This window comes from Pygoscelis adeliae, unplaced genomic scaffold (assembly GCF_000699105.1).
Source record: "Pygoscelis adeliae isolate BGI_AS28 unplaced genomic scaffold, ASM69910v1 Scaffold575, whole genome shotgun sequence".
Taxonomy (NCBI): domain Eukaryota; kingdom Metazoa; phylum Chordata; class Aves; order Sphenisciformes; family Spheniscidae; genus Pygoscelis; species Pygoscelis adeliae.
This window is the reverse complement of record NW_008824821.1, coordinates 14,284-24,965: the sequence shown is the minus strand read 5'-3', so window position 1 is coordinate 24,965 and position 10,682 is coordinate 14,284. Positions and strand designations below refer to the sequence as shown.

At 53.0% G+C, this 10,682-nt stretch overlaps 1 protein-coding gene across 1 annotated transcript in view; it reads right to left on the bottom strand.

The window, feature by feature from the left end:
• KANSL3 (KAT8 regulatory NSL complex subunit 3) overlaps nt 1–10,682 on the bottom strand; it is a 23,515-nt gene that overhangs the window by 2,795 nt on the left and 10,038 nt on the right. The window contains exons 14-19 of the mRNA XM_009324272.1: nt 9,120–9,311; nt 7,319–7,403; nt 6,211–6,365; nt 5,619–5,731; nt 4,770–4,989; nt 4,399–4,532 (exon numbers count right to left, since the gene is read on the bottom strand). Of these exons, the coding sequence (XP_009322547.1) occupies nt 4,399–4,532; nt 4,770–4,989; nt 5,619–5,731; nt 6,211–6,365; nt 7,319–7,403; nt 9,120–9,311 (899 nt within the window). The remainder of the gene's footprint in view (nt 1–4,398; nt 4,533–4,769; nt 4,990–5,618; nt 5,732–6,210; nt 6,366–7,318; nt 7,404–9,119; nt 9,312–10,682) is intronic.

The window sequence follows — 10,682 nt, the reverse complement described above, 5'->3', positions numbered from 1 at the left end:
CGGGTAGCTGGGGCGGCCAGGTTCCCAACAGCACCGTCTGGAGCCTGGAAGGGTTAAAGTAACGGAGAGCTACTGGAAGTGCCCCGCTGCTGAGGATACACCATCTGCGGGGGGCTGCAACCATTCCTCGGGACCTGCGCTAGCCCTCACCTAAAAAAAAAAATAATAATAAAAAAAAAAAATCAGAGCATGCCCTCTCCCTGCTTCTCCTAGCCTTGCCCTCGCTCCGACCAGTCATTACCAAGCTCAAGGAAAAACGCGTACCGAGAGAAAATCCAGAGAGATCTGTATTTTAGAAGCATGATGGTGTCATCTGCAGCACCGACACCACTGTCGGTGCTTGGGCTGAGACCGGCACGAACTCATTGCCTTTTTCTGGAGCGTTATGGGATGGCTCTATCCCCGTCTGTGGCTGTCAGGGAAATCAGTCGTGCTCTTGTTTCCTCTGCAGCAAGAGTGAAGCAACAGCCAGGAGCTCAAGAACGGTTCCCGCACCGCAAAGACCCACTTGCAAGAATGACGCGCTATTACCAGTAGTCTAACTACCTACCAGTAGTAGTTCCCAGCAAAAACTGGGAACAGCACACACCGTCCTCTGCATCAGAAGAGCTTCCCTCTCGCTTGACGAAGACGTTAAAGCCTCTCTGACAAGAACCAGCTGGTTACACAGCACCAGTGTCCACGGATGGCCAAGACCGGGACAACTGGGGAGTTTGGATTCGTGTCCTAAGGCAGATGGCAGCACACCCTGGAGAGCGCTGACAAGCTTCACCGAAATACCTGGAAATTCCCCCATTCGAGGGGTTCTTCAAACGCCTCTGGGTCGGCTTCACTTGCCTGAGCTCCGTCCAAGTGCATCTGCAAGCTGATACTGCAGAGAGCCGACTGCATGCGCTCCTGTGCTCTCCCTGGGAGCCCCCACAGCCCTGAGATGACATAATTCAAGCTCCAAAGCAGCTTTTCCAGCTACAAAAGCAGACACCCACCTCTTCGGTCAGACTTGCTCACGTTCCTCCACCGCTGACAAGAACCACTTAAGCTTAAGCCTGAGCCCCCCCCCTACCTGCTGCTCACGCAGGTCGCAGCCTGCTTTTCCATGCCTTGTGCAGCAATTTAACGGTGCTCCGTTAGCTATAATCACTATTTCTGCCCCTGGGAGTGGAAAGGGTCAGACTTCAGGAAGGGAAAGGTGTTTACTGCCTGCTTACAGCACATCCACCACCAGCAGCCGGCTCTGGGCAGCGGCAAGGGCTGGAGTCAGAGCTCTCCTCGTGCCATCTGGGAGAGACCCTTGCCCAAAGCTCGAACTATGACCTCAGCTTGCAGCCCCGGTCATCGCAGCGTGAATCTTCGTGCCACTAAGCCGAAAACAAGAGCGTGACCCAGCACCAGCATCAGCTCCACACTTTATGGAGCTACTTTCAGGATATAGCCATGCTGCAGGGGGGAACCCATACAAAAAGCCACGTTCAAACCACCGTGGAGCAGTTTCTTGAAAAGAGAAGCTGAAGCTTGCTTGTATTTTCACTTTAAAGCCACCCAAACGCTCTTGCTTCTTCTCACTCTGCTACTCACAGAAAGCATTTGCACCAAACTCCCCAGGGAGATTCCTCAGTCTTCCGCCTCCCGTTTAATGCCCACGGGGGAAGGAAAAGTTACCCACTCAAACTGCATCTCAGCTGCTACAGGCATCGCCCCAGCCCCCAGAGTTTGAAAATCACAGCGCACAGCCGATGCGTGGGCTTCACGCTTCCTGCACAGGCACGCTGGAGCCGTCAGCTGGAATTTCAAAGGCAACCCAACCAACAACAGCTTTGGCTACTGCTGAAAACAGAAGAGTTTAAGCCCTTGGCGTTATCCCCCAAAGCCTTTTGTAAATTTGCTCTTTTACAGGAAGGCCTGCTAGATTACGTAATCCTATGTGCTAAAGGTACACACGAGCTGATGTCAAGGGCTATAATTAGTTACAAAAAACACACAGCTCATTCCATTTCCTGTAAAAGCCAGCTTTCATTTTGCTTTTGAAGCAGCTCTCGCAGCCGGCCACACAATTAAGCGCTACCTTGAACACACAAGCTCAGCAGTGTAGGTAAAAGTCACAGCGTACCATCCAATATCCAGTTCCAAGTGCCACCGCCTTAAAACATTAACCCGTACGTGGACTCGTTAACCCTGGAGTTCACCCGTACCACGTTTCGTTACGCTGCGGAGTCACTGTTCTGCTGGATATTTAGGGTCTCTCAAAGGTAACAAAGCACATAAAGGAAAGCACACCAGTTCCGATGGTTTCTTAAGCAGCCTTTGAAGAGCACAAAACCGGCCTCCAACACGGATGAGGAGTTTCAGACCTCCGACAGCGACTCACCCGCTGCTTAGGTGGGACGTGCAACGAGCGTCACTAGCTCTGTGTTTCCGAGCTCTACCTTAGCCGGCTCTAAGCTCAGCTCTGCCAGTGCTCGCAGGCTCTGTCGTGCTAGCAAAGTGACCGAAAGAAACACAGAAAAGTCAAGGGAGGAAGGACGTGGATGCTCCCAAATCTGAGCTTTAAACCAGCAGTAAACCAGGACTCTGCGTGGAAACTACCGGCAACGGTGGATGCAATGCCAGCTCTAGAGCAGCGCAGGTCAAATTAAGGATTTATGGCTGCTGCTGTTAATACTTACCCAACTTCCATCCAAAGGCTTCACCTTTAGGATAATACCTCCCTAAATGTATCTCAGGGCTTCAAGCAACCTCAAACAGCCTCTGCAGACAGCAGCAAGGAGTAGAAGCATGCTCCCTGCCTCCCCCACGCTGCCCACAACTCAAGCCAGCCCAGTCACAGGGACCAAAACTACAGAGCTTCATCTACAAAGCGAAGATTGCTCTGCCTCTCCTACACCAGCATACCTGCCCGGGACCCGCGTTAGTGCTATCAAAAGTAGGAAAATCACATGTAGGAGGGAAAAAAAAACCGCAACAAACAAACCCGGCCAATCTGGAGTGATCTTGGCATCCTCAGCCTTCAGTGCCAGTTCGTTAATCCCTGTTGGGAACTGGAGCTTGATCCCCACACTGGACGCGCCACACTCGTCCGACTGCCCAAGCTGCAGCATTTATCGTTCTGGGAGCTTGCTGACTTGTTCTTTGAACTACTTTCTCCCTGCAAATGCCTGCCTCAAATCACTACAGTCAGCATGTGTTGGACAGTCAGTTATACCCCTCAGTACGTAGTCAGGCAACCAGCAGCCCTTTTCCTGCAATGCCTCCTTCACTCCCGTAAGGCAGACCCCAGGCCTGGGCTGCCCGTTTTCTCCTACATCCCCACATCCAGGAAAGTACCTACAGGAGAGACCCGAGCGTTGTACGGCACCGGAGCTGGGACCGTGGGGAAGCCATCTGAGCTCGGGTCAACCTCGCTGATGGCACATCACAGCCACCGCTGACCAACCGTCCGGTGCAGGGAGTCAGAGCCAACCTTTCCACCCTCACATTTATGGATCCTTCTCAAAATTGACAGTGGTTTAAGACGGAGCCCAAGGATACATCTGCAGGAAATTTACCCCTTTTGCTACCTCCAGGATTTGGGGTTGAGAGGTCCACGTTACAGCACCCAAGACCGCTACGTTCACAACAACAAAAAACACCCCTCTCCGACTTGGCATCTTGTGCTTTCAACTCAGCCGCGCCAAGACTTAACCTAGGAAGCAGGAAGGCAGCCAGGATCCTTGAGACAGTACCTGGCACGCGCTGAGAGTCCAAATAGTAAGAGCTTTTCCTACTGTCAGTGATCCACCTCCAAAAGGAGATCGGTGTCGAACAGATACAACCTTGGAGCACACGCTCAGCACTTCATATATTGGTTTCAAGAGCACGGCAGTGAGAAAGAACAGGAGCTGGGGACCTGCAGAAGGCAATAGTACAGTATCCCCAACACCCACAGGGCCCAGCCTCACATCAGGGCATCTAATAGTCAAAAGCAGCATTTTCAAGAGGAATACGGCTCCAGACAGCACAGCCAACCCACTCTCCTGCCTGAACACTCTACAAGCAGCTTTCCTCCTCCCACCAAAACCTGTTACTGCCAAGAAAGCCTGGAGCTTCAGTAACAATTTCCATGCTGATGTCAGCTTTCGAAGTCTAGCTGGAGATTCCCTCGGTGCGGTACTAGCGTGGTATCGAGCACAATCGACCCTGCCACTAACGGACACGAAGATGAACTGGGTCTTCTTGACCACCGCCTGGCGAGGCCCCTTTCTGCGCGGCCTCAGCAAAGCGACAAAGCTCATCACACCCAAGAGATGTGACCAAGAACACTTTCCCCACGACAGCTGTATCTGCTCTTGACCACGATGGTCAGAAAAAGCTCAGAAGAGCAGCAGCGGGCACTTTCTCTACAGAGAAGATGCCAAAAGTTACCTGAGGTGCCTGCGTCTGCATCGGCTGTTCCTCGAGCTGGGGCTGGACAGTCCCCATCGCAGCCTGGCTAAGCGTGGTCACGCGGCTGGGCTGCCCACGCAGCGTCACAGTAATGGTCGTTGGGGCCTTCAAGCCTAGAAAACACGCGAGCGAGACGTCCCTGAGACACGGGGACTGCGGAGGCCACGTTCACCAACCAGGGGCCGCATCAGAAGCCTCTTTCTATTAGAGGCAGCTGCTCAGAAATTGCTAGCGCACGCAGCTGTCCATAGCTACGGCACAAAGGCAAAATAAGCTTTGGAAACGCTGGTCTCGGGGTGATGGGGCGCTCCAAGCACCTGCCTCGCACGCCTGTCCCCCTTCTCCCTCACCTGCTGCCTGGTTGGAGATCTGAGCCAAGCCAGGGAGACTGCTGGCCAGCTTTGCCAGTCCCCCATTTGTCAGCAGCTGGTGAATGGCCGTGGGCTTCCCACTCGCTGAGGCTCCCAGAGACAAAGAGGTGGCAACCGGGATGGTGCGGACAATTGTGCCGGTGCCCGTGGTTATGGCACTCAGGTTCTGGATAGCTGCGGGCGTCTTCACAGCTGCGGTCTGGAAGGAGAAGCAGAAGCACTGAGTACCTGGAAGGTAAAGGGGATGCCGGGATAGCACGGCCTCTCCCTCACGCAGAAGCTAGAGGTCTTTAGAGGTCAGAGTTTCCACACTTCATTCTGGTGGCCACAGCCAGGTCTAAAGGCAAGTAAACTTGTCCCTTCCAGTCTGCACATACTCATTTCAACCTGAAAGCATGACTGGGAGAAACTGTGGCTCCACTTCTAATGAAGCCACCTGTTCTGAAAGAGGTTGCCTCAAACTGCAGGGATGGGGAGCTCGCCCGAGAGGTCACAGGCATGCGTTTTCCCAGAAGAACAAGAAGGAGAAAGACCGCTGATCCCCCCCGTCCACTCTCCAACTCCTCAGCATTCTCTAGGTGGCCGCCTAGAAACAACTTCCCACCGCTCTGTTTCCTAGATCTCAGGCCATGTACGGGAACCCTTAGCCCCCGGCACACCGCCAAGGCTTGGATGCATCATTTCAGCTGCAGTTCACACCTACCATCCCTCACCTCTTCTGGTTCTGGAACAAACATGGCCTATCTAAGTTCCCTCTGCCTCCTACCGCTTTATCCTCCGTACAGCTTCCCTCCAGAGAGGGATCTCTGATGTTTGCAGGCTGCGTACCTGCACAGGTGGCCCGGCAGCAGCCACGCTGGCAGGAAGGGCTGATGACTTGGTCCCGATGTCCTGCAGGCTGAAGCTCAGCCCTTGCAGCAGGCTGCTGGCAGATGCCGCTCCTAAAAACGTAAAGAATAAAGAAATCATGCTTGAAGAATTCACTAGCATGCAATTCCAGGTCTGTCATATGGCGGGTGTCTGCAAAACTGTTCTTTAAAGAGCAGCGTCCCAAGCAGCCCGCCTCGAGGTCGGCGGGGATCCTACTAGCCGCTCTACACACGCAGTCCAACGCATTTCATTGCTGCAGCTACGAACGAGGTTAGCTGTGAAACCCGGGAGGCAAGAGGAGGTCGGGTTTGGTATCTCAAGGCATCAATTCTTACCAATGACACAATTAACAGGTCACCTACTGCGCCTTCAGCCTGGCTCTATAGCATCCCACTGGATCTCTGCAGGCTCTGCAATAGCACAGCACTACAAAAGCTGCCTCAGCCAAACCCAAAGCAACCAGGGAATGCAAGAAAGGGGATCCACCGAATGGTTTTGAACCTGGTTTACCTTTTGTATTCACAAGAGAGACATGGAGAGAGGCAGGTACCTTGGAGGGTACTGGCTGGCTGGGCCTGCATGCAGTGGGCGCTGCTGGCCACCAGCCTGCTCTGCAGGGCGTGGAACGCGCTGGGCGCCGTGCTGCTGGGGATCACAGCAGACGGAGCAGGACTCGCGGAGGAGGTTTCTGCTGCCGAACTCAGCCTACAAAGCGAGCAGAAGAGAAAGACTCCAGTTAACGATAAACTGCACAGGGCAAGGCGATGATGGCTTCGACAGCGAGCTGTCACTGGCCTAACGCAACCCAGCGGGACTCCTGGAAGCGTAAGGCAGGGAGTTGACGAGCTACAAAAACCCAAGGCGAGAGAAGCTTCCCTGTGTCCACTGCGGCAGCTAGAACAAGGAGCACCTAAGGCAAAATCCATGTATTTCCAAATTGGAAGTGAGCTTGTTACATGTGTGTGCCTACCTAGGTGCTGCAAGGGCTCTGTCATAGAATCATTAAGGTTGGAAAAGACCTCTAAGATCATCGAGTCCAACCGTCACCCTACACAAAAGCAATCTACCTTGCAGTGACACATTTCCCATTTAAAACCTACTTTCTATTTGAGAACAGCTCTTCTTCCTCTCCCCTCCCCGATCAGTCAGAGTCTGGTTCTCCAAAGCTTGGTTTGAATTAAAAGGAAAAAAGTGATGTGAGAGGTCAACGTCGGATTCATTCCCCAAACGAAATCCCTACGGCCAGTTAATCAACTTCATGAACCAATACTGAGGCTTCTTTCCCCTCTCTTCGGAAAAAAATGCTTGACTGTCAGAGGGAACAAAGGGAAGGACTGAAGACAACACTGAATTTCTGGCAAAGACACCACAGTCATTCAAAAGACAGAGATAAGCAAACTTGGATTTGGGAAACCATATAGAAATACAGCCCAACAGCCACAATACCTTCTACTTCTGCCCATTTCCGCCATTCTCAGACTCGACTGCCGGCTGACAAATAGTTTTCAGGAGCCTGAGAGTCTCCTGCACTTCAGAAAATTCCAGTCATAAGCAAGATACCAGAGAGCTCCACAAGCAGAAATTGCCCTGTTGCCGTGCTTCCCATCAGCAGCCTGTCGAAAAGACCCACAGCTTATAAAAAACAAAGTCGCACTCACTTGGGGGTGGTGAGAAGTCCTGACAGCTCCTTTGCGCCCGACACAGACTGGCCAACCGCCATGGGGACCGGCTTTCCAGCGACAACTGCAAAAGAAAGAGAAGAAACCTCACTCTCTCTCCTCCACGAGCCTTTAGGGATTCCCCCTTTCTCACACAGCTACCCGCAGACACAGCGCTGCAGGCCACGGGCTCATCCTGCTCACAAAGCACCTTCTCAAGGAAACCTCCGCCGCAGCCATAAACACACGCTCCAGCCACCGCGCTACGGGAGATCGGGTGTATCAAACAGAGCAGAGCTGAGAATAAAAACCGGAAAGCTGCCGTTGTGGAAGTGTTACGACAGACGGGATGGAAGGAATCGGTTTCAGAATCTGTAAGCAGTGAAATCTCAGGCCCTCACCACCAAATGCAAATCTCTCTCCTAAACCTTCTCTCCACTAATCCCCTCCTCCTAGTCCATCACGGCACAGGTCTACCGCCTCAACCGACTAATTTGGATCTGGCTGGTCGCTAGCGATCGATTTTGTAAGCATTCTTTAGAGACACTTTACAAAATACACAGGGATGCGACGAGTCACAATATTTGTTTATTGCGCCGTATTGGGATACAACTGCGTTTGTCTTGTGCATTCCTCCTGCTCACACACGGTAAGAGGGAATTCTTGTTTTGGTTCATGTTTACTTCTGCAATTCATTTCCTTTCTGTGAAAAGAAGTAAAGTTTGGAAAATTAAAAAAAAAAAAGATTCCGGAAACCAGAGATTTTCAAAGCTGCCAGAAGATAAACTGTAACCTTAAAAAAGGATGTGTATTTCTTAGTTCATTTTCACAGTTCAAAACAACTGTTAAATTAACCACAAGATGCTTCCAAAGGAGCAGAATTATTTCTCAGCTCTGAAAACCTCTGATTTCCTATCAGAGTGGAGACGCTGACCTTTCAGTCCTGCACTGCATCGAGCGAACGCTAGTGACAAGCGACTGCTTTACGTATCTGGGGCTCTGCGCTCTGACATGAGGAAGTCGTATACGCCAGCACGGGCAGCGACAAGGCAACATCCTTCAGGTACAAGGGTGACAGTAGCCAAAGCTTCTGGCCTCCTTGCAAAGGCTCAAGGGGAAGAAGACCGAGCACATCACCTCTTCTTGGACTGCAGGGACCTCTGCAACGCTCGTCACAGTGGCTTTTCCCAGCCGCAGAGGCAGGAGAGGAGCCGGAGTTTATTTAGACGTGTATCAAGCGCGTATTGTGCCAGACTTCAGGCCCAAAGGGGAACAGCAGAGCGGGGCACTCGGCTGATTCGTAAAGCCTGAACGCACGAAGGTCTTCCAGAGGGAGGAACATCGCCGTCATCCCTAAAGCAGGAGTGTGTTCCAGGTGAGAGCTTCGTGCAGGAGCGGGCAGCAGAACCAGAGACGCGCACGACCTACTTGGAGCAAGGGGTCCACCAGGACCGGCATCCTGCTTCCAGCAGCGGCCTCGATGCCTTAGAGGAAGGTGTAAAATTCGCCTCGCAGCTCACAAGGCTGCGGTCGAGCGTTGCGCTGGAGCACGCAGTCCCAACTGCTACGGAAAACAGAGGCTCCTGCCAAGCTCCTACGTGCTGTCAGCCCCACGCTTCCCCAGCTATCCCCAAGTCACTCACACCTTGAGCCTCCGTCTGTTTTCTGCAGCTAACTCCTCCAGAAGTAACAGAAATCACAGCTCCCCTCCCCTCCCCACGCCGTGCCCCAGAGGAGCGGGTCTGGGCACAGCCGCGACCCCGCTCTCCGGTTAAAAAGCAGCTATGCAATCGCAACTCACTTTCTGCCTGGGTGGTGAGGGGTGCTCCGTTCCCCACGCCAGCAGCATCTCCGTGAGAGACAATGGTCACCTTGATTTTGGCTCGTTTGGAGGATTTGGTGCACTGGGTCGGGCTGGGGGTCTGATGCCTCTTCAGCTGCGTACGCACATCATCTTTCTCAGCCCCTTCCGAGTGCTCTGAGGAGACTGGAACTAGGGGACACAGAAGTAGCTTTTTGAAAACTGACGGCCGATCCCTCGAGGTCAGTGCTGCTCCACTGTGCGCACCAAGGTGTGGAGAAGGGACGCATGCCCATGCACACTTCCACAGCTCCCTCCATGCCAGCTTTACCCATCTCCCATGCACCAGGAACCCACGCTTCTCCTTTTCACCACCTACGCTGACTTCTGCGTGCCCTAAGCTGCTGTCTTAGGGCCAGGACTTAGCTTAAGCTACTCACAGGCTAAGGCAGGACAGCATATAAAGTCTGTCTTGCCTCTGCAGCAAAGAGAAATGGATGCCTACAGCGATAACACATCTCCACGTAAACGCTTTTCATTTCAAAGCGCGGCATAATCAATCCCGGCATCAGGCCCCTCCAAAAACCCTAATTTTCCAGGTGAAGGGACGAGGGCGCAGAGAGTTGCAGAGCTGGTGCCAGTGCTGGGATTAGAGCTCAGCCCGCCTCCTCCTCCTCCTCCGACACACCAGCAAAGGTATTTGTACCCCTGTTGTTCGGCACATCCCTTCCAGTGCTCGTAACCAGCCCTCCAGGAGCTGGGCTGATGCGTACAGGTTTCTTAGAGGCACTAAGCGAAGCAGCCGCGAGCACAAAAGGTGCTGCAGCAAAGCCAAGCCCCCACATACCCTACGCTGCTCGGTACTAGGGGAGAAAAGCCGCGAGCTGAGACTTCCCTTCCGCACCAACAGCTCGTTTTGCTGCCATGTCCTTGACCCGTCGCGTCCGTTTCGTCCTGCCTAAAGCACAAGCTTGCCGGGGTCAGGGCTATCCGAAAAAGCACAGAGGACCCACGACAAGCGCCTCTGGGCAGCCCAGGAACAGAACACGGTCACGAGCTGCCACATCCTGCCCATCCGTTCTCCGCACGTTTCCCACCGCTGGCGTACGATCGTTCGGCCCCAGCCTGAAAGGCTGGTGGACTGGATCGAAACGAGGGCGCAGATCTGCCTCCCGCCGTGGTGTTCGCAGCCTGGCAGCGCTCAGAAAATGCAGCCGCCACTACGCCTGAGCGCTGCCATGATCTGCGGCAAGGGGGAAAGGCCTTCGCTCAAAGCTACGTGTTATGGCCCCCTCCATTGAGAGCTTCTGCAGACCACTGCTGAGCCAGCTAACTCCCTCTTTACAGATGGTCCTGGGCATCTAAGCCGTGTATTCAACAGCCTAGAGACCAAGATATATATATATATATATATAAATAAAAAGGTATGTGCATCTAGATATGGATATATTATATAAAATTGATGTAGATGTGCATGTGTACATGTATGTATACGTTCCCTGCGCATCACACCACCTGCATACCTCTGCACTGTGGGCATAGGACAAGACTGCAGCCAAATCC